Here is a 23,332-nt window from a genome sequence, read left to right as displayed (position 1 = left end):
TTGGGGACTTAAACTCGATCCTAAAAATCCTCACCTGGTCTGGGATCACCTGAGGGAATTTGGGGTAAGTTTGGTGAATTTTGGGGTGAATTTTGGAGATTTTGAGATCTTTTGAAAATTTAGGCTCAGTTTAAGACTCGTTTTGGGGAGATTTTGGGGGTTTTGGGGGGTTGCTGGGCTTAAACTCGATCCTAAAAAAGTCTCACCTGGTCTGGGGTCACCTGAGGGATTTGGGGATACATTTCGTGAATTTTGGGGTGAATTTGGGGCTTTTTGGGTGATTTTAGGGTGGTTTTAGAGCTTTAGGCTCGGGTTTAGGGTGGTTTGGGTCGATTTGGGGACTTAAACTCGGTCCTAAACCAGCCTCACCTGGTCTGAGGTCACCTGAAAGAATTTGGGGTAAGTTTTGTGAATTTTGGGGTGAATTTTGGAGATTTTGGGATTTTTTAGAGCTTTAGGCTCAGTTTTAGGGTAATTTGGGGAGATTTGGGGGCATTTTAAGGAGTTCCTGGGCTTAAACTCGATCCTAAAAAAATCTCACCTGGTCTGAGGTCACCTGAAGGAATTTGGGGTAAGTTTTGTGAATTTTGGGGTGAATTTTGGAGATTTTGGGATCTTTTTAATATTTTGGTTCAGTTTAAGGCTCGTTTTGGGGTAATTTTGGGAGTTTTGGGGTTTCCTGAGCTTAAACTCGATCCTAAAAAAGTCTCACCTGGTCTGAGGTCACCTGAGGGATTTTGGGGTAAGTTTTGTGAATTTTGGGGTGAATTTGGGGCTTTTTGGGTGATTTTGGGTGGTTTTAGAGCTTTAGGCTCGGTTTTAGGGTGGTTTGGGGAGATTTGGGGATTTAAACTCGGTCCTAAAAATTCTCACCTGGTCTGGGATCACCTGAGGGAATTTGGGGTCAGTTTTGTGAATTTTGGGGTGAATTTTGGAGATTTTGGGGTCTTTTAAAAATTTAGGCTCAGTTTAAGACTCGTTTTGGGGAGATTTTGGGGGTTTTGGGGGGTTGCTGGGCTTAAACTCAGTCCTAAAAAATCCTCACCTGGTCTGAGATCACCTGAGGGATTTTGGGGTCAGTTTTGTGAATTTTGGGGTGAATTTGGGGCTTTTTGGGTGATTTGGGGGGATTTTAGAGCTTTAGGCTCAGTTTTAGGGTGGTTTGGGGGGATTTGGGGGTTTCCTGAGCTTAAACTCGATCCTAAACCAGCCTCACCTGGTCTGGGGTCACCTGAGGGGATTTCGGGGTGAATTTCGGGGCTTTTGGAGTGGATTTGGGAGGTTTTGGGGTTTCCGGAGCTTTAGGCTCAGCTTTGGGGTGATTTGGGGGGATTTTGGGGCTTCCCGAGTTTAAACTCGGTCCTAAGAAAGCCTCGCCTGGATTCGGCTTTAATTTCGGGCGGATTTGGGAATTTCCGGAGCTTCCGGCTCCGCTTTGGGCCAAAACCTCCCGAATTTGGGGCCATTTGGGCTGGGCTTAAACACCTCCCCAGTATCCCCAGTCCAGACCAGTCCAGCCCAGTCTGGACCAGATCCCAGCCCCAGCAGTCCCAGTTTAGACCAGTTCTGGCTCCAGCATTCCCAGTACAGCCCAGTCCCGGCCCCAGCATTCCCAGTTAGCACCAGTCCAGCCCAGTCCAGACCAGTCCGGACCAGTCCAGACCAGTCCGGACCAGTCCCAGCCCAGCATTCCCAGTTAGGACCAGTTAGGACCAGTCCCAGCCCCAGCACTCCCAGTACAGCCCGGTTAGGACCAGTATAGCCCAGTCCAGCCCAGTTTAGACCCGATCCCAGCCCCAGCAGTCCCAGTATAGCCCAGTCTGGACCCCCAGCATTCCCAGTATAGCCCAGTCCCAGCCCCAGCATTCCCAGTACAGCCCAGTCCAGTCCAGCCCAGACCAGTTTAGGCCAGTACAGCCCAGTCCCAGCCCAGCATTCCCAGTTAGGACCAGCCCAGCCCAGTCCCAGCCCCAGCATTACCAGTATAGCCCAGTTCAGACCAGTCCAGACCAGTTTAGAGCTGGTCCCAGTCCCCCAGTATAGCCCAGTCTGGAGCCCCAGCATTCCCAGTTAGGACCAGCCCAGCCCAGTCTGGAGCCCCAGCATTCCCAGTATAGCCCAGTTCAGACCAGTCCAGACTAGTCCAGACCAGTCCAGCCCAGTTCAGAGCTGGTCTCAGCCCCAGCACTCCCAGTACAGCCCAGTCCAGACCATTCCGGACCAGTCCAGACCAGTTTAGACCCGATCCCAGCCCCAGCAGTCCCAGTATAGCCCAGTCTGGACCCCCAGCATTCCCAGTATAGCCCAGTTCAGACCAGACCAGACCAGTCCCAACCCCAGCATTCCCAGTATAGCCCAGTCCCAGCCCAGCATTCCCAGTTAGGACCAGCCCAGCCCAGTCTGGACCCCCAGCATTCCCAGTATAGCCCAGTTCAGCCCAGTCCAGACCAGTTTAGAGCTGGTCCCAGCCCCAGCAGTCCCAGTTCAGCCCAGTCCAGCCCAGTCCAGCCCAGTTCAGCCCAGTCCAGACCAGTCCAGCCCAGTTCAGAGCTGGTCTCAGCCCCAGCACTCCCAGTACAGCCCAGTCCAGACCATTCCGGACCAGTCCAGACCAGTTTAGACCCGATCCCAGTCCCAGCAGTCCCAGTATAGCCCAGTCCCAGCCCAGCATTCCCAGTTAGGACCAGTTAGGACCAGTCCCAGCCCCAGCACTCCCAGTACAGCCCGGTTAGGACCAGTATAGCCCAGTCCAGCCCAGTTTAGACCCAATCCCAGCCCCAGCAGTCCCAGTATAGCCCAGTCTGGACCCCCAGCATTCCCAGTATAGCCCAGTCCCAGCCCCAGCATTCCCAGTACAGCCCAGTCCAGCCCAGTCCAGACCAGTTTAGGCCAGTACAGCCCAGTCCCAGCCCAGCATTCCCAGTTAGGACCAGCCCAGCCCAGTCCCAGCCCCAGCATTCCCAGTATAGCCCAGTTCAGACCAGTCCAGACCAGTCCAGACCAATTTAGGCCAGTACAGCCCAGTCCCAGCCCAGCATTCCCAGTTAGGACCAGCCCAGCCCAGTCTGGACCCCCAGCATTCCCAGTATAGCCCAGTTCAGCCCAGTCCAGACCAGTTTAGAGCTGGTCTCAGTCCCAGCAGTCCCAGTATAGCCCAGTCCCAGCCCAGCATTCCCAGTTAGGACCAGTTAGGACCAGTCCGGACCAGTCCCAGCCCCAGCATTCCCAGTACAGCCCAGTCCCAGCCCCAGCATTCCCAGTATAGCCCAGTTCAGACCAGTCCAGACCAGTCCAGACCAGTTTAGGCCAGCACAGCCCAGTCCCAGCCCAGCATTCCCAGTTAGGACCAGCCCAGCCCAGTCTGGACCCCCAGCATTCCCAGTATAGCCCAGTCCCAGCCCCAGCATTACCAGTATAGCCCAGTCCCAGCCCCAGCATTACCAGGATAGCCCAGTTCAGCCCAGTCCAGACCAGTTTAGAGCTGGTCCCAGTCCCAGCAGTCCCAGTATAGCCCAGTCTGGACCCCCAGCATTCCCAGTTAGGACCAGTTAGGACCAGTCCCAGCCCCAGCATTCCCAGTACAGCCCGGTTAGGACCAGTATAGCCCAGTCCAGCCCAGTTTAGACCCGATCCCAGCCCCAGCAGTCCCAGTATAGCCCAGTCTGGACCCCCAGCATTCCCAGTATAGCCCAGTCCCAGCCCCAGCATTCCCAGTACAGCCCAGTCCAGTCCAGCCCAGACCAGTTTAGGCCAGTACAGCCCAGTCCCAGCCCAGCATTCCCAGTTAGGACCAGCCCAGCCCAGTCTGGACCCCCAGCATTCCCAGTATAGCCCAGTTCAGACCAGTCCAGACCAGTTTAGAGCTGGTCCCAGTCCCCCAGTATAGCCCAGTCTGGAGCCCCAGCATTCCCAGTTAGGACCAGTTAGGACCAGTCCCAGCCCCAGCATTCCCAGTACAGCCCAGTCTGGACCCCCAGCATTCCCAGTACAGCCCAGTTCAGACCAGTCCGGACCAGTCCCAGCCCAGCATTCCCAGTTAGGACCAGCCCAGCCCAGTCTGGACCCCCAGCATTCCCAGTATAGCCCAGTTCAGACCAGTCCAGACCAGTCCGGACCAGTCCAGACCAGTTTAGACCCAATCCCAGCCCCAGCAGTCCCAGTATAGCCCAGTCTGGACCCCCAGCATTCCCAGTATAGCCCAGTTCAGACCAGTACAGCCCAGTCCCAGCCCCAGCATTCCCAGTATAGCCCAGTCCCAGCCCAGCATTCCCAGTTAGGACCAGCCCAGCCCAGTCTGGACCCCCAGCATTCCCAGTATAGCCCAGTTCAGACCAGTCCAGACCAGTCCAGACCAGTTTAGAGCTGGTCCCAGCCCCAGCAGTCCCAGTTCAGCCCAGTCCAGCCCAGTCCAGCCCAGTTCAGCCCAGTCCAGACCAGTCCAGCCCAGTTCAGAGCTGGTCTCAGCCCCAGCACTCCCAGTACAGCCCAGTCCAGACCAGTCCGGACCAGTCCAGACCAGTTTAGACCCGATCCCAGCCCCAGCAGTCCCAGTATAGCCCAGTCTGGACCCCCAGCATTCCCAGTACAGCCCAGTTCAGACCAGACCAGACCAGTCCCAGCCCCAGCATTCCCAGTATAGCCCAGTTCAGACCAGTTCAGACCAGCCCCAGCCCCAGCATTCCCAGTTCAGACCAGTTCAGACCAGTTTAGGCCAGCACAGCCCAGTCCCAGCCCAGCATTCCCAGTTAGGACCTGCCCAGCCCAGTCCCAGCCCCAGCATTACCAGTATAGCCCAGTTCAGCCCAGTCCAGACCAGTTTAGAGCTGGTCCCAGTCCCAGCAGTCCCAGTATAGCCCAGTCTGGAGCCCCAGCATTCCCAGTTAGGCCCAGTTCAGACCAGACCAGACCAGTCCCAGCCCCAGCATTCCCAGTATAGCCCAGTTCAGACCAGTCCAGACCAGTTTAGGCCAGTACAGCCCAGTCCCAGCCCAGCATTCCCAGTTAGGACCAGCCCAGCCCAGTCTGGACCCCCAACATTCCCAGTATAGCCCAGTTCAGACCAGTCCCAGCCCCAGCATTCCCAGTATAGCCCAGTTAGGACCAGTCCGGACCAGTCCAGACCAGTTTAGACCCAATCCCAGCCCCAGCATCCCCAGTCCAGCCCAGTCCCGACCAGTTCAGACCAGTCCAGCCCAGTTTAGAGCTGGTCCCAGTCCCAGCATTCCCAGTCCAGCCCAGTCCCAGCCCAGCATTCCCAGTTAGGACCAGTCCAGCCCAGTCTGGACCCCCAGCATTCCCAGTACAGCCCAGTTCAGACCAGTCCAGCCCAGTTTAGAGCTGGTCCCAGCCCCAGCAGTCCCAGTCCAGACCAGCCCAGTCCAGACCAGTTTAGACCAGTCCAGCCCAGTTCAGAGCCCGTCCCAGCCCCAGCACTCCCAGTACAGCCCAGTTAGGACCAGTCCGGACCAGTCCAGACCAGTTTAGACCCGATCCCAGCCCCAGCAGTCCCAGTTCAGCCCAGTTTGGACCCCCAGCATTCCCAGGACAGCCCAGTCCCAGCTCCAGCATTCCCAGTTAGGACCAGTTCAGACCAGTCCAGACCAGTTTAGACCCGATCCCAGCCCCGGCATTCCCAGTTAGGACCAGCCCAGCCCAGTTTGGACCCCCAGCATTCCCAGTCCAGCCCAGTCTGAACCAGCCCAGCCCAGTCCAGCCCAGTCCAGACCAGTTTAGACCAGTCCAGCCCAGCATTCCCAGTTCAGCCCAGTCCGGACCAGTCCAGACCAGTTTAGACCAGTTTAGGCCAGTCTGGACCAGTCCCAGCCCCCCATTCCCAGTTAGGACCAGTCCAGCCCAGTCCGGACCAGTTTAAACCAGTTCAGACCAGTTTGGATCAGTCCCAGCTCCCAAATCCCCACCGGGACCCCCCCAAAATTCCCCAAAAATCCCCAAAATTTCCCCAAAATTCCCAAATTCCCCCAAATTCCCCAAAAATCCCCAAAATTCCCCCAAAATTACCCCAAATTCCCCCCAAATTCCCCCAGATTCTCCCGAAATTCCCCGAAATTCCCCAAAATTCCCCAAAATTACCCCAAAATTACCCCAAATTCCCCCCAAATTCCCCCAAAGTCCCCAAAATTCCCCAAAATTCCCCCCAAATTCCCCCGAAATCCCCCAAATTCCCCAAATTCCCTCAAATTCCCCCCAAATTCCCCCAAAATTCCCCCAAATTCCCCCAAAATTCCCCCAAATTCCCCCAAAATTCCCCAAAATTCCTCAAAATTACCGGAATTCCCGCAGACGGTGCCCCCTGCTGGACCGAGGCTCCTGATTGGCTCCCGGCCGGATCCGCTCTCACCTGATTGGCTGCCGGATGGATCCCGCGGCTCCGGATTGGCTGCGGCCCTGGAGGGGGGGGAGGGGCGGGAATTTGGGGTGAAACGAGGAGAAAATGGGAAAATGGGGGGGGGGGAGGGGGGGAGGGAGCCAAAAATGGAGAATTTGGGGGGGAAATTTGAGAGGAAACGGCCGAAAAAATGGGGAATTTGGGCTGGAAATGGCCAAAAATGGGAATTTTGGGGAGAATTTGGGATGAAAAGGTCCAAAAATGGGAAATTTGGGCCGGAAATGGCCAAAAAGGTCCAAAAAAGGGAAATTTGGACTAAAAACAGCCAAAAAAGGGAAATTTGGACTAAAACCAGCCAAAAATGGGAAATTTGGGATGAAAATGCCCAAAAAAGGGAAATTTGGGGGAAATTTGGGATGAAAATGCCCAAAAATGGGAAATTTGGGCTGGAAATGGCCAAAAATGCCCCAAAATGGGAAATTTGGGCTAAAAAACGGCCGAAAATGGCCAAAAACGGGGAATTTGGGGGGGAAATTTGGGATGAAACGCCCCAAAAATGGGAAATTTGGGCTAAAAATGGCCAAAACCGGCCAAAATGGGAATTGTGGGATGGAAATGGCCAAAAATGGGTAATTTGGGCTGGAAATGTGGGAGGAAATGGCCAAAAATGGCCAAAAATGGCCAAAAATGGGAAATTTAGGGGGGCATTTCGGAGGAAATGGCCAAAACCGGCCAGAAATGGCCAAAAATTGGGATTTTGGGGGAAATTAAGGAGGAAATGGCCAAAAATGGTAAGTTTGGACTAAAAATGGCCAAAAAAGGGAAATTTAGAGGGAAATTTGGGATGAAATGGCCAAAAATGGCCAAAAAAAAGGAATTTAGGGGGAAATTTGGGATGAAATGGCCCAAAAATGGGAAATTTGGGCTGGAAATGGCCAAAAATGGGGATTTTGGAGGAAATTTGGGATGAAACAGCCCAAAAATGGGAAATTTGGGCTCAAAATGGCCTGAAATGGCCAAAAATGGCCAAAGATGGGAATTTTGGGGGAAATTTGGGATAAAATGGCCCAAAAATGCGAAATTTGGGATAAAACTGGGAATTTGGGGGGAAATTTGGGATGAAATGGCCAAAAATGGCCAAAAATGACCAAAATTGAGACTTCTGGGATGGAAATGGCCTAAAATGGCTGAAAATGGCCGAAAACGGCCCAAAATGGCCCAAAATGGCCAAAAATGGGAAATCTGGGGGAAATTCGGGAGGAAATGGCCAAAAACGGGATATTTGGGCTAAAAATGGTCAAAAACCGGCCCAAAATGGCCAAAACTGGCCAAAACCCGGGCATTTTGGGTGGAAAGGAGCCAAACTGGGGATTCGGGGAGGGAAATTTGGGCCAAAAAGGCCAAAAATGGTGATCCCAAAACGGCCCCGAAATGGGAAATTTCGGGCGGGAATTTTTTGGGGGGGGGGGAGGAAGTGCCGGCGTTCGGCCGCTAGGGGGCGCCCCAGGGCCGCTTTTTGGGGGGTCCCTCCCCAAAAAGGGGAAGTTTTGGGGGGTGGGGGGAGGGAGGGGGGAGGGGCGGGAGCCGAGGCCGCCGTGGGGCAGAAGGAGCCGCGTGTGGGGCAGGTGAGGAGGGGCCGGGGGTCGCTGTGGGGCAGGGGGGGGTCTATGGGGCAGGGGGAGCTATGGGGCAGATCTATGGGGCGGGGGGGTCTGTGGGGCAGATCTGTGGGGCAGGGGGTCCCCCCGGAGGTCGCTATGGGGCAGGGGGGTTTCTATGGGGCAGGGGGGTTTCTATGGGGCAGATCTATGGGGCAGGGGGTCCCCCCGGAGGTCGCTATGGGGCACGGGGGTTTCCATGGGGCAGGGGGGTTTCTATGGGGCAGATCTGTGGGGCAGGGGGTCCCCCTGGAGGTCGTTGTGGGGCAGGGGGGTTTCTATGGGGCAGGGGGTCCCCAAGCCGCTCCTATAGGGCAGGGGGCTCGCTGTGGGGCAGGATGGGATCTGTGGGGCAGGGTCTCGCTATGGGGCAGGGTGATCTATGGGGCAGGGGGGTTTCTATGGGGCAGGGTGATCTATGGGGCAGGGGGTGCCCCAGCTGTACTGTAGGGTCCCTATAGAGCAGTGGCTCGCTATGGGGCAGGGCAGGATCTATGGGGCAGGGCAGGATCTATGGGGCAGGGGGTGCCTCAGCTGTACTGTAGGGTCCCTATAGAGTAGGGGGATCCGTGGGGCAGGGCAGGATCTATGGGGCAGGGCAGGATCTATGGGGCAGGGGGGGATCTATGGGGCAGGGGGTCTCTGAGCTGTTCCTATAGAGCAGGGGCTCGCTGTGGGGCACAGGAGGATCCGTGGGGCAGGGCAGGATCTATGGGGCAGGGGGGTTTCTATGGGGCAGGGGGGTCCCTGAGCTGTTCCTATAGAGCAGGGGCTCGCTGTGGGGCAGGGCCTGGCTATGGGGCAGGGCAGGATCTATGGGGCAGGGGGTGCCTCAGCTGTACTGTAGGGTCCCTATAGAGTAGGGGCTCGCTGTGGGGCACAGGAGGATCCGTGGGGCAGGGCAGGATCTATGGGGCAGGGGGGTTTCTATGGGGCAGGGGGGTCCCTGAGCTGTTCCTATAGAGCAGGGGCTCGCTGTGGGGCAGGGCCTGGCTATGGGGCAGGGCAGGATCTATGGGGCAGGGGGTGCCTCAGCTGTTCCTATAGAGCAGGGGCTCGCTGTGGGGCACAGGAGGATCCGTGGGGCAGGGCAGGATCTATGGGGCAGGGGGGTTTCTATGGGGCAGGGGGGTCCCTGAGCTGTTCCTATAGAGCAGGGGCTCGCTGTGGAGCAGGGCCTGGCTATGGGGGAGGGCAGGATCTATGGGGCAGGGGGTCCCTGAGCTGTTCCTATAGAGCAGGGGCTCGCTGTGGGGCACAGGAGGATCCGTGGGGCAGGGGGGTTTCTATGGGGAAGGGGGGGTTTCTTTGGGGCAGGGGGTCTCTGAGCTGTTCCTATAGAGCAGGGGCTCGCTGTGGGGCAGGGCCTGGCTATGGGGGAGGGCAGGATCTATGGGGCAGGGGGTCCCTGAGCTGTTCCTATAGAGCAGGGGCTCGCTGTGGGGCACAGGAGGATCCGTGGGGCAGGGGGGTTTCTATGGGGAAGGGGGGTTTCTTTGGGGCAGGGGGTCTCTGAGCTGTTCCTATAGAGCAGGGGCTCGCTGTGGGGCAGGGCCTGGCTATGGGGGAGGGCAGGATCTATGGGGCAGGGGGTGCCTCAGCTGTACTGTAGGGTCCCTGTAGAGTAGGGGGATCCGTGGGGCAGGGCTCGCTATGGGGCAGGGGGGTTTCTATGGGGCAGGGGGGGATCTATGGGGCAGGAGGTCCCGGAGCTGCTCCTATAGGGCAGGGGCTCGCTGTGGGGCACAGGAGGCTCTGTGGGGCAGATCTGTGGGGCAGCAGGGTCTCGGTAGGGCGGGGGGGGGTCTCTGTGGGGCAGGAAGATCCCTATGGGGTCGCTATGGGGCAGGGGGGGGTCCCTAAGTTCCTCCTGTAGGGCAGGACGATCTATGGGGCAGGACGGGGGGGGGTCTCTATGGGGCAGAAGGGTCCTATGGGGCTGAGGAGAATCTATGGGGCAGGAGAGTCCCGCCGGAGGTCCCTAGAGGGGTCTCTATGGGGCAGAGGAGAATCTATGGGGCAGAGGAGTCCCTAAATGGCTCCTATGGGGCAGGAGGGTCCCTAAAGGGTCCCTATGGGGCCCTGTGGGATTTTCCATGGGGCAGAGCCTCCTTATAGGATTGTCTGTGGGGCAGGGGGGGTCTCGGTGGAGCAGAGGGGTCCCTGTGGGGCAGGAGGGGTCCCTGTGGGGCAGGGGGGGGTCTCGGTGGAGCAGAGGGGTCCCTATGGGGCAGGAGGGGTCCCTGTGGGGCAGGAGGGGTCTCGGTGGGGCAGGAGGGGTCTCGGTGGGGCAGAGGGGTCCCTATGGGGCAGGAGGGGTCCCGGTGGGGCAGGAGGGGTCCCTGTGGGGCAGAGGGGTCCCTGTGGGGCAGGAGGGGTCCCTATGGGCTCTCTATGGGGCACAGGGCTCTCTATGGGGCAGAGGGATCCCTATGGGGCAGAGGGGGCCCCTATGGGCTCTCTATGGGGCACAGGCCCCTTTATGGGGCAGAGGGGTCCCTATGGGCTCTCTATGGGGCACAGGGCTCTCTATGGGCTCTCTATGGGGCAGAGGGGTCCCTATGGGCTCTCTAAGGGGCACAGGCCTCTCTATGGGGCAGGAGGGGCCTCTCTATGGGGCAGGACGGGCCTCTCTATGGGGCACAGGCCCCTCTATGGGGCAGGAGGGGCCTCTCTATGGGGCACAGGCCTCTCTATGGGGCAGGAGGGGCCTCTCTATGGGGCACAGGCCCCTCTATGGGGCAGGAGGGGCCTCTCTATGGGGCACAGGCCTCTCTATGGGGCAGGAGGGGCCTCTCTATGGGGCACAGGCCCCTCTATGGGCAGAGGGGCCTCTCTATGGGGCACAGGCCCTCTATGGGGCACCCCTCTATGGGGGGCAGGAGGGGGCCTCTCTATGGGGCACAGGCCCCTCTATGGGCAGGCCTCAGGGGCCTCTCTATGGGGCACAGGCCCTCTATGGGGCACAGGCCCCTCTATGGGGCACAGGCCTCTCTATGGGGCAGGAGGGGCCTCTCTATGGGGCACAGGCCTCTCTATGGGGCAGGAGGGGCCTCTCTATGGGGCACAGGCCCCTCTATGGGGCACAGGCCTCTCTATGGGGCAGGAGGGGCCTCTCTATGGGGCACAGGCCCCTCTATGGGGCAGGAGGGGCCTCTCTATGGGGCACAGGCCCCTCTATGGGGCACAGGCCTCTCTATGGGGCAGGAGGGGCCTCTCTATGGGGCACAGGCCCCTCTATGGGGCAGGAGGGGCCTCTCTATGGGGCACAGGCCCCTCTATGGGGCACAGGCCTCTCTATGGGGCAGGAGGGGCCTCTCTATGGGGCACAGGCCTCTCTATGGGGCACAGGCCTCTCTATGGGGCAGGAGGGGCCTCTCTATGGGGCACAGGCCTCTCTATGGGGCAGGAGGGGCCTCTCTATGGGGCACAGGCCCCTCTATGGGGCACAGGCCTCTCTATGGGGCAGGAGGGGCCTCTCTATGGGGCACAGGCCCCTCTATGGGGCACAGGCCTCTCTATGGGGCACAGGCCCCTCTATGGGGCACAGGCCTCTCTATGGGGCAGGAGGGGCCTCTCTATGGGGCACAGGCCCCTCTATGGGGCACAGGCCTCTCTATGGGGCACAGGCCCCTCTATGGGGCACAGGCCTCTCTATGGGGCAGGAGGGGCCTCTCTATGGGGCACAGGCCCCTCTATGGGGCAGGAGGGGCCTCTCTATGGGGCACAGGCCCCTCTATGGGGCACAGGCCTCTCTATGGGGCAGGAGGGGCCTCTCTGTGGGGCACAGGCCCCTCTATGGGGCAGGAGGGGCCTCTCTATGGGGCACAGGCCCCTCTATGGGGCACAGGCCTCTCTATGGGGCAGGAGGGGCCTCTCTATGGGGCACAGGCCTCTCTATGGGGCACAGGCCCCTCTATGGGGCAGGAGGGGCCTCTCTATGGGGCACAGGCCTCTCTATGGGGCAGGAGGGGCCTCTCTATGGGGCACAGGCCCCTCTATGGGGCACAGGCCTCTCTATGGGGCAGGAGGGGCCTCTCTATGGGGCACAGGCCCCTCTATGGGGCACAGGCCTCTCTATGGGGCAGGAGGGGCCTCTCTATGGGGCACAGGCCCCTCTATGGGGCACAGGCCTCTCTATGGGGCAGGAGGGGCCTCTCTATGGGGCACAGGCCCCTCTATGGGGCAGGAGGGGCCTCTCTATGGGGCACAGGCCCCTCTATGGGGCAGAGCCTCCCCACAGAACTCCCTACCTGCCCTCACCGCCAGGGGGCGCCCGGCCCCATTGGAGCCCCGCCCCCTTTTCTAACCCTCCCCCCTTTTTTTCCCCCCCCTCTCTCTCTCCCGCCCCTCCCCCACCCCCCAGCCGCCCCCCACCCCCCCCTCCCTCTCCCGCTGCGCACCTGCGGCGCCGACAGCGCCCCCTGGCGGGCCGTGGGCTGCCTGGCCACCGGCTACCTCCCCTCCCACCTGGACTACTCCTGGTCCAGCTCCACCCCCCGATCCAAAGCACCGCCCCCATCCCGGAGGTCCGCACCGGCTCCGGCTTCTCGTCCGGGAGCACCGTCCGGCTGCCGGCCACGCCCACCGGCCCCCAGAGATTCACCTGCAGCGTCCGGGCACGCGGCCACCAGCAGCAGCAAGAGCGTCGAGGTGTCAAGTGAGTGCCGGGCGGGGCTCGGGGGGCTTCGGGGGGGCTTGGGTTGGTGAAATTTGGGGGTTTGGGGGCCTTTGAGGGTCTTGGGTTGGTGAAATTTTGAGTTTTGGGGCCTTGGGTTGACCCAGTTTTGGGTTTGGGGTCTTTGAGGGTCTTGGGTTGACCCAACTTTGACTTTTGGGGTCTTTGAGGGTCTTCGGTTGATGAAATTTTGAGTTTTGGGGCCTTGGGTTGACCCAGTTTTGGGTTTGGGATCTTTGAGGGTCTTGGGTTGACCCAACTTTGACTTTCGGGGTCTTTGAGGGTCTTCGGTTGAAATTTTGGGGTTTGGGGTCTTTGGTTGACCCAACTTTGACTTTCGGGACTTTGAGGGTCTCGGGTTCACCAAATTTTGACTTTTGGGGTCTTTGAGGGTCTTGGGTTGACCCAACTTTGACTTTTGGGGTCTTCTGTGGTCTTCAATTGACCCCAGTTGGGTTTTGGGGTCTTTGAGGGTCTTGGGTTAACCAAATTTTGGGGTTTGGGGTCTTGGGTTGACCAAATTTTGACTTTGGGGTCTTTGAGGGTCTTGGGTTGACCAAATTTTGACTTTTGGGGTCTTTGAGGGTCTTCAATTGACCCCGGTTGGGTTTTGGGATCATTGAGGGTCTTCAGTTGACCAAATCTTGGGTTTTGGGGTCTTCCATGGACTCCAGTTGACAAAATTTCGACTTTCGGGGTCTTGGGTTGACAAAATTTTGGGTTTGGGGTCTTTGAGGGTCTTGGCTTGCCCCAACTTTGACTTTTGGGGTCTTCAACAGCCTCCAGTTGGGTTTGGGGGGTCTTTGAGTGTCTTGGGATGACCCCAAGTTGAGTTTTGGGGTCTTGGGTTGACCCAACCTTGACTTGGAGGGTCTCCAAGACCCTCGAGGTGACCCCAGTTGAGTTTCGACCTCTTCCACCATCTTGACTCCACCCAACCTTGACTTCCGGGGTCTCTGAGACCCCCGAGTCGACCCCACCGCGACTTTCGGGGTGCGGAGGTGGGGAGGGGTCTCCAACCCCCTTCCTTCGACCCCTCCCCCCCCCAACGCCGATTCCGGAGGGTTCTCCACACCCCCCCCCCCCCCCCGTTGACCAACCCTTGGTGGCATCTCCGTAGGCTCCGCCCCCACCAAGAGGGTCACCTCCCCTCAACCCCCGACCCCAGGTAGGTCCCAGACCCCCCAAAATATTTGGGGGGAGGTCGAGGGGGGCGGTTCCTCCGAGAACCTCCTCGAGGTTCTCCGACCCCCCCTCGAGGTCCTCCAAGCACCTCCCCGAGGCTCTCCGGCCTCGCCGCCGCCGCCTCCGTAGGGACCTCCAGGGCTCCCCACTCAACGCGGGGTGACCTCGGCGTGACCTCGGGGGGCCCCTCCATCCCCGAAAGCTTGACCCCAGGTAGGTCCGACCCAACCCAACCCAACAACGTTGACCCAACCCAACGTTGACCCGACCCAACCCAACGTTGACCCGACCCAACCCAACGTTGACTCAACCCAACATTGACTCAACCCAACCCAACCCAACAACATTGACCCAACCCAACATTGACTCAACCCAACCCAACAACATTGACCCAACCCAACGTTGACTCAACCCAACCCAACAACATTGACCCAACCCAACATTGACTCAACCCAACCCAACAACATTGACCCAACCCAACATTGACTCAACCCAACCCAACAACATTGACCCAACCCAACGTTGACCCAACCCAACCCAACGTTGACCCAACCCAACCCAACGTTGACTCAACCCAACCCAACGTTGGCCCAACCCAATCCAACGTTGACCCAACTCAACAGCATTGACCCAACCCAACCCAACATTGACCCAACCCAACCTTGACCCAACCCAACATTGACTCAACCCAACATTGACTCAACCCAACCCAACATTGACCCAACCCAACCCAACATTGACTCAACCCAACCCAACATTGACCCAACCCAACCCAACGTTGGCCCAACCCAACCCAACCTTGACCCAACCCAACATTGACTCAACCCAACCCAACATTGACCCAACCCAACCCAACCTTGACACAACCCAACATTGACCCAACCCAACACAACATTGACTCAACCCAACCCAACATTGACCCAACCCAACCCAACCTTGACCCAACCCAACATTGACTCAACCCAACCCAACATTGACCCAACCCAACCCAACCTTGACCCCGCGCCGCCATCTTGGACCTACTGACGTCCCCATCCCCTCGCAGCGGGCGCCGCCGCCCACGCTCCCACCGTCGACGTCTTCCAAGCCTGCTCCGACGGCGGCGTGGTGGAGCTCATGTGCCTGGTCAGCGGCTTCTCTCCTGCCCCATCACCGTCACCTGGCTGATGGACGGGCAGCCCTTGGACCACGCCCACACCGAGCCCGCCGCTCCCGGCGACGCCGCCGGCACTTTCCGCGTGGTGTCGCGCGTCAACGTCTCGCTGGGCGAGTGGAGGGATGAGAGCTTCTCCTGCCGAGTGGCGCACGCGGCCTCCAGCACCGTCCGGGAGGCGCCGGCCAGGAGGTGTTCGGGTGAGCCCAGGGGGCGATGGGGGGCGGGAGGGGCTTGGGTTGAGCCCAAGTTGGGTTGGGGGTCTTGGGTTGAGCCCAAGTTGGGTTTGGGGGGTCTTGGGTTGAGCCCAAGTTGGGTTTGGGGGTCTTGAGTTGAGCCCAAGTTGAGTTTGGGGTCTTGGGTTGAGCCAAGTTGGGTTTGGGGGTCTTGAGTTGAGCCCAAGTTGAGTTTGGGGTCTTGGGTTGAGCCCAAGTTGGGTTTGGGGGTCTTGGGTTGAGCCCAAGTTGAGTTTGGGGTCTTCCATGGTCTTGAGTTGACTTTTGGGGTCTCCAACCACCCCAAGTCGCGTTTTGAGCTCTCCAACCACCCCAAGTTGAGTTTTTGGGATCTCCAACCATCTCGAGTTGGGTTTTGAGGCTCTCCAACCATCTTGGGTCGAGTCTTGAGGGTCTCCAACCATCTCGAGTTGGGTTTGAGGCTCTCCAACCATCTTGAGTTGGGTTTTGGGGTCTCCAACCACCCCAGGTCGAGTTTTGAGCTCTCCAACCACCCCGAGTCGGGTTTTTTGGGATCTCCAACCATCTCGAGTTGAGTTTTGAGCTCTCCAACCACCCCAAGTCGCGTTTTGAGGTCTCCAACCACCCCAAGTTGAGTTTTTGGGATCTCCGACCATCTTGAGTTGGGTTTGAGGCTCTCCAACCACCCCAGGTTGAGTTTTGGGGTCTCCAACCACCCCAAGTCGACTTTTTGAGCTCTCCAACCATCTTGAGTTGAGTTTTGAGCTCTCCAATCACCCCAAGTCAAGTTTTTGAGCTCTCCAACCATCTCGAGTCGCGTTTTGAGCTCTCCAACCTCCCCAAGTCGACTTTTTGATCTCTCCAACCACCCCAAGTCGCATTTTGAGCTCTCCGCCCATCTCGGGTCGCGTTTTGATCTCTCCAACCACCCCAAGTCGACTTTTTGGCATCTCCGCCCATCTCGGGTCGCGTTTTGATCTCTCCAACCACCCCAAGTTGCGTTTTGAGCTCTCCAACCACCCCACGTCGCATTTTGAGCTCTCCGACCACCCCAAGTCGCATTTTGAGCTCTCCAACCATCTCGGGTGGTGTTTTGATCTCTCCAACCACCCCAAGTTGCGTTTTGAGCTCTCCGCCCATCTCGGGTCGCGTTTTGATCTCTCCAACCACCCCAGGTTGAGTTTTGAGCTCTCCAACCACCCCAAGTCGACTTTTTGAGCTCTCCGACCACCCCAAGTCGCATTTTGAGCTCTCCGACCATCTCGGGTGGCGTTTTGAGCTCTCCAACCACCCCAAGTTGAGTTTTTGGGATCTTCGACCATCTCGAGTTGAGTTTTGGGGTCTCCAACCACCCCAAGTCGCCTTTTTGGCATCTCCGCCCATCTGGGGTCGCATTTTGAGCTCTCCAACCACCCCAAGTCGCATTTTGAGATCTCCGCCCATCTGGGGTCGCATTTTGAGCTCTCCAACCACCCCAAGTCGACTTTTTGAGCTCTCCAACCACCCCAAGTCGACTTTTTGGCATCTCCGCCCATCTCGGGTCGCGTTTTGATCTCTCCAACCACCCCCCAACCCCTCTCTCTCTCTCTCCCCTCCCTCCCTCCCCCCAGCCCAATCGTCCAGCCCCATCCGCGTCTTCGCCGTGCCGCCGTCGCCCTCGGACCTGTACATCTCGCAGTCGCCCAAGCTGCTGTGCCTGGTGACCAGCCTGCCCAGCGACGAGGGCCTGGCGGTGACGTGGGCGCGGGCGTCGGGCGGCGCCCTGGAGCCGCTGCCGCTGCGGCTGAGCCACCAGTACAACGGCACCTTCACGGCCACCAGCGAGCTGCCGCTGGCCACCCGCGACTGGGAGAGCGGCGCCGCCTTCGTCTGCCGCGTCAGCCACGCCGAGCTGCCGGCGCCCGTGGAGCGGCGCGTGGAGAGGAGGCAGGGTGAGCGAGAGGGGGGGAAGGGGGAGAAATGGGGGAAATGGGGGGAAAAAGGGGGGAAAAAGGGGGAAAGGAAAAGGGGGGAAAAGGAAAAGGGGAAAAATGGGGGAAAGAAGGGGGGAAAAAGGAAAAGGGGGGAAAAGGAAAAGGGGAAAAATGGGGGAAAAAAGGGGGGAAAAGGAAAAGGGGAAAAAGGAAAAGGGGGGGAAAGGGGAAAAGGGGGGAAAAGGGAGAAAAAGGGGTGGAAAAGGGGGGGAAAAGGGGGAAAGGGGGAAAGGGGTAAAAAGGGGGAAAAGAGGGGAAAGGGGAAAAAGGGGTAAAAAAGGGGGAAAAGAGGGGAAAGGGGAAAAGGGAAAAGGGGGGAAAAAGAGGGAAAAAAAGGGGGGAAAAGGGGGAAAAGGAAAAGGGGGAAAAGGGGGAAAGGGAGGAAAAGGAAAAGGGGGAAAAGGGGGGGGAAAAGGCCAAAAGGGGAAAAATGGGGGAAAAAAAGGGGGAAAAAGGAAAAGGGGGAAAAGGAAAAGGGGAAAAATGGGGGAAAAAAAGGGGGAAAAGGAAAAGGGGGAAAAGGAAAAGGGGAAAAATGGGGGAAAAAAGGGGGGAAAAGGAAAAGGGGGGGAAAAGGAAAAGGGGAAAAATGGGGGGAAAAAAGGGGGGAAAAAAGGAAAAAGGGGGGAAAAGGGAAAGGGGAAAAGGGGGAAAAGGGGGGAAAAAGAGGAAAAAAAAGGGGGGAAAGGGGGGAAAGGGGGAAAGGGGAAAAGGGAAAAGGGGAAAAAAGGGGAAAAGGGGGGAAAAAAATCCCCATTTTTCCATCAATTCCCGCCATTTTTTTCCCAATTTTCCCCCATTTTTCCCATTACCTCCCCATTTTTCACCAAAATCCTTTTTTCACCAATTTCCCCCTTTTTTCACCCAAATCCACATTTCCCCCTCTTTCCCCCATTTCCTCTTCTATTCCCGCCATTTTTTCACCAATTCCCGCCATTTCTTTCCCAATTCCTCCTCATTTTTCACCAAAATCCCCCTTTTCCCCCCAAATCCCATTTCCCTCATTTTCCCTTCTATTTCCGCCATTTTTCCTTCTATTCCCGCCATTTTTTCACCAATTCCCACCATTTTTTCCCCAATTTCTCCCAATTCCTCCCCATTTTTCACAAATCCCCCTTTTTTCACTAAAATCCCGCTTTTTCCCCCCAAACTCCATTTCCCCCAAATCCCTCATTTTCCCTCTCTATGCTCCCCATTTTCCCTTCTATTTCCGCCATTTTCTTCACCAATTCCCGCCATTTTTTTCCCAATTCCTCCCAATTTTTCACCACAATCCCCTTTTTTCCCCCAAATCCCATTCCCCCCATTTTCCCTCTATTCCCGCCATTTTCCCCGCCAATTCCCGCCATTTTTTCACCAATTCCCGCCATTTTTTTTCCATTTTTTCCCCATTCTTCCCCATTTTTCACCAAAACCCCCTTTTTCACCCCAAATCTCATTTCCCTCATTTTCCCCTCTATTTCCACCATTTTTTCTCCAATTCCCGCCATTTTTTCTCCCAATTTCTCCCAATTCCTCCCCTTTTTTCACTAAAATCCCGCTTTTTTCCCCCCAAACTCCATTTCCCCCAAATCCCTCATTTTCCCCCTCTATTTTCCCCATTTCCCCCTCTATTTCCGCCATTTCTTCACCAATTCCCACCATTTTTCCCCCAATTTCTCCCCATTTCTCCCCGATTTTTCACCAAAATCCCCTTTTTTTCCCCCCCAAATCCCATTCCCCCCATTTCCCCCTCTATTCCCGCCATTTCTTCACCAATTCCCACCATTTTTTTCCCCCAATTCCTCCCCATTTTTCACCAAAACCCCCTTTTTTCCCCCAAATCCCATTCCCCCCATTTTCCCTCTATTCCCGCCATTTTTTCTCCGATTCCCGCCATTTCTTCAGCAATTCCCGCCATTTCTTTTCCAATTTTTCCCAATTCCTCCCCATTTTTCACCAAAATCCCATTTTTCACCAAATCCCTCCTTTCCCCCCCCCCCCCCCAGGAAAGCGCCTCCCTCCCTCCGGTCTTCCTGCTGCCGCCGCCCCCCGAGGAAGCCGCCGGCTCCCGCCCCACGCTCTCCCTCACCTGCCTGGCCCGCGGCTTCTTCCCGGACGCCATCGACGTGCAGTGGCAGCGCAACCAGGAGAGCATTCCCGCCGGGAATTCCGGGAATTCCGCCGTGCAGACGGGGCCGGGTGCAGCGCGAGAAGGGGGGGGAGGGCTCCTATTTCCTCTACAGCCGCCTCGAGGTGGACAGGGCCGAGTGGGAGCGCGGCTCCTCCTTCGTCTGCACCGTGGTGCACGAGGGGCTGCCCCTCCGCTTCGTGCAGCGCAGCGTCCACAAGAACCCCGGTAATTAACGCAGGCGGCGCTAATTGGCGTTAATCGCTCCATTAAAGGTCACGAAGCGGATTTATTTTGGTGGTTTTTGGGGAAAAATCGGGGTTTTGGGGCCGGTTTGGGGACGGGGTTTTGGGGTTCGGGCTGGGTTTCGTCCATAAGGAGTCCCTTAATTACAGTAAATAACTTAATTAGCGATAATTAGTGATATTGAGTTGATTAAAGGAGATTTATTGGTGAATTTTGGTGGTTTTTGGGGAAAAATCGGGGTTTTGGGGCTGTTTGGGGCCGGGTTTTGGGGTTCGTGCTCAGTTCCCATAGAAACTGCCTTAATTAGAGTCATTAGCTTAATTAGTGGTATAATTAGTGATATTTAGTCGATTAAAGGCGCTTTATTTATTAATTTCAGTGTTTTTTGGGGAAAAATCGGGGTTTTGGGGCTGTTTGGGGACGGGTTTGGGATTCACAATCCAGTTCATCCACAAGAACTCCCTTAATTAACTTAATTAGTGATAATTAGCAGTAATTAGTGAGAATTAGTGAGAATTAGTGAGAATTAGTGATATTTAGTTGATTAAAGGCGATTTATTGATGTTTTGGGGTGATTTTGGGGGAAAAATCGGGGGTTTGGGGCTGTTTGGGGACGGGTTTGGGATTCACGATCCGTTTCGTCCACAAGAACTCCCTTAATTAACTTAATCAGTGATAATTAGTGATAATCAGTAAGAATCATTCATAATTCGTGAGAACTAGTGGTATTTAGTTGATTAAAGACGATTTATTGATTAATTTCGGTGTTTTTTGGGGAAAAATCGGGGTTTTGGGGCTGTTTGGGGACGGGGTTTGGACTTCGCGCTCGGTTTCGTCCTCAAGGAGCCACTAATTAAAGTAATTCGTGCTAATTAGCGCTAATTAGTCGACCAGAAGTCTCTAAGGGATGAATTCGGGCGGTTAATGAAGGGATCGAAGGGTTCGGGGCCGTTAATTGAGGGCTCCGGGGGGTTAATTAGGGGCGGGGCGTCCACAAGAACCCCGGTAATTAACGCAGGCGGCGCTAATTGGCGTTAATCGCTCCATTAAAGGTCACGAAGCGGATTTATTTTGGTGGTTTTTGGGGAAAAATCGGGGTTTTGGGGCCGGTTTGGGGAGGGGGTTTTGGGGTTCGGGCTGGGTTTCGTCCATAAGGAGTCCCTTAATTACAGTAAATAACTTAATTAGCGATAATTAGTGATATTGAGTTGATTAAAGGAGATTTATTGGTGAATTTTGGTGGTTTTTGGGGAAAAATCGGGGTTTTGGGGCTGTTTGGGGCCGGGTTTTGGGGTTCGTGCTCAGTTCCCATAGAAACTGCCTTAATTAGAGTCATTAGCTTAATTAGTGGTATAATTAGTGATATTTAGTCGATTAAAGGCGCTTTATTTATTAATTTCAGTGTTTTTTGGGGAAAAATCGGGGTTTTGGGGCTGTTTGGGGACGGGTTTGGGATTCACAATCCAGTTCATCCACAAGAACTCCCTTAATTAACTTAATTAGTGATAATTAGCAGTAATTAGTGAGAATTAGTGAGAATTAGTGAGAATTAGTGATATTTAGTTGATTAAAGGCGATTTATTGATGTTTTGGGGTGATTTTGGGGGAAAAATCGGGGGTTTGGGGCTGTTTGGGGACGGGTTTGGGATTCACGATCCGTTTCGTCCACAAGAACTCCCTTAATTAACTTAATCAGTGATAATTAGTGATAATCAGTAAGAATCATTCATAATTCGTGAGAACTAGTGGTATTTAGTTGATTAAAGACGATTTATTGATTAATTTCGGTGTTTTTTGGGGTAAAAATCGGGGATTTTGGGGCCGTTTGGGGCCGGATTTGGGGTTCCCGATCAATTTCATCCACAAGGAGTCCCTTAATTAACTTAATTAGCGATAATTACCGGGAATTACTCATAATTAGTGATAATTCGTCGATTAAAGGCGATTTCTTGATGGATTTCGGAGATTTTTGGGGTAAAAATCGGGGATTTTGGGGCCCTTTGGGATTCCTGGCCCTTTCCCTCCCCAGGAACTCCCTTAATGAGACTAATTAACTTAATTAGCGCTAATTAACGGATGGAAGGCCCTTAGCTCGTTGATTTCGGGGATTAGGCCCGGGTCTGGCCTCATTAGCGCTAATTAGCGCCGGTTGTTAATTGGGGTCGTTAATTAAAGGGGGTTAATGAGGGGGATTCGCTAATTAGAGGTTGCTAATTAAGGGGTTGATGGGCCTGGAGTCACTAATTAAGGAGCCTGGGGCCACTAATTAAGGGATTAATGAGCCTGGGGTCACTAATTAAGGGGCCTGGGGTCACTAATTAAGGAATTAATGGGCCTGGGGTCACTAATTAAGGGAATTAATGAGCCTGGGGTCACTAATTAAGGGATTAAGGGGCCGGGTCACTAATTAAGGGATTAATGAGCCTGGGGCCACTAATTAAGGGATTAATGAGCCTGGGGTCACTAATTAAGGAGCCTGGGGTCACTAATTAAGGGATTAATGAGCCTGGGGTCACTAATTAAGGGGCCTGGGGTCACTAATTAAGGGATTAATGAGCCTGGGGTCACTAATTAAGGGGCCTGGGGTCACTAATTAAGGGGTTGATGGGATTCGGGGTCGTTAATTGGGGTAGCCATTAATTACAGGCCATTAATTAGGGGGAATCATTAATTAAAGGCCATCCATTCATTAATGAAGGGTCATTAATTACTTGATTGGGGCGGTTAATTAAGACAGGGGATTACTGGGAGGGAACTGGGAGGGAACTAGGACGGACTGGGGACAAACTGGGATGAACTGGGAGGGAACTGGGAGGGAACTGGGATGGACTGGGAGGGGACTGGGATGGACTGGGACAAACTGGGATGAACTGGGAGGGAACTGGGAGGGAACTGGGACGGACTGGGGACAAACTGGGATGAACTGGGAGGGAACTGGGATGGACTGGGAGGGGACTGGGATGGACTGGGACAAACTGGGATGAACTGGGAGGGAACTGGGAGGGAACTGGGATGGACTGGGGACAAACTGGGATGAACTGGGAGGGAACTGGGATGGACTGGGAGGGACTGGGAGGGAACTGGGAGGGACTGGGAGGGAACTGGGACAAACTGGGAGGGAACTGGGATGGACTGGGACAAACTGGGATGAACTGGGAGGGAACTAGGATGAACTGGGACAAACTGGGATGAACTGGGAGGGAACTGGGAGGGAACTGGGATGAACTGGGATGAACTGGGAGGGAACTGGGATGAACTGGGAGGGAACTGGGATGATCTGGGAGGGACTGGGAGGGACTGGGATGAGGTTTGGGGGTTACTGGGATGAACTGGGAGCAACTGGGAGGGAACTGGGAGGGGATCGGGGTCAAACTGGGCCAGACTGGGAGGGACTGGGATGAACTGGGAGGGACTGGGAGCAACTGGGAGGGGTTTGGGGGTGGGGTTTGGGGGTTACTGGGATGAACTGGGAACACTGGGAGGGAACTGGGAGGAACTGGGATGGACTGGGAGGGGATCGGGGTCAAACTGGGCCAGACTGGGAGGGACTGGGAGCAGCTGGGACAAACTGGGATGAACTGGGAGGGACTGGTCTAGACTGGGATGGGGTTTGGGGGTTACTGGGAGGGACTGGGACGAACTGGGATGAACTGGGATGAACTGGGAATGGGGGGAAAAAAGGGCTAAACTGGTTTATACTGGTTTGGACTGGTTTGAAGTGGTTTGAACTGGTTTATACTGGTTTGTACTGGGACTGTCCCCCCAACCTGTGCTGGGAGAGCTGGG

General features: G+C 56.1%; 1 long non-coding RNA gene and 1 gene segment (V, D, J or C); one reads left to right on the top strand and one right to left on the bottom strand.

Moving 5' to 3' along the window:
* Positions 1 to 7,064: 7,064 nt before the first annotated feature.
* Positions 7,065 to 19,757, top strand: LOC125319283. The segment is given in 8 exon segments: positions 7,065 to 7,137; positions 7,915 to 7,971; positions 12,371 to 12,664; positions 13,803 to 13,850; positions 13,943 to 14,080; positions 14,913 to 15,220; positions 16,828 to 17,148; positions 19,179 to 19,757. Coding segments are annotated over 8 exon segments (1,622 nt in total).
* On the bottom strand, positions 15,526 to 15,827 carry LOC125319301. The gene is made up of 2 exons (XR_007200657.1): positions 15,751 to 15,827; positions 15,526 to 15,690 (listed from the first exon to the last, which is right to left on the bottom strand). It is a non-coding gene; the product is annotated as an uncharacterized LOC125319301 (long non-coding RNA).
* Positions 19,758 to 23,332: the final 3,575 nt, after the last annotated feature.

This window comes from Corvus hawaiiensis, chromosome 40, assembly GCF_020740725.1.
Source record: "Corvus hawaiiensis isolate bCorHaw1 chromosome 40, bCorHaw1.pri.cur, whole genome shotgun sequence".
NCBI classification, from domain to species: domain Eukaryota; kingdom Metazoa; phylum Chordata; class Aves; order Passeriformes; family Corvidae; genus Corvus; species Corvus hawaiiensis.
The sequence above is the reverse complement of the archived record's forward strand: the minus strand, read 5'-3'. Positions and strand labels throughout refer to the sequence as shown.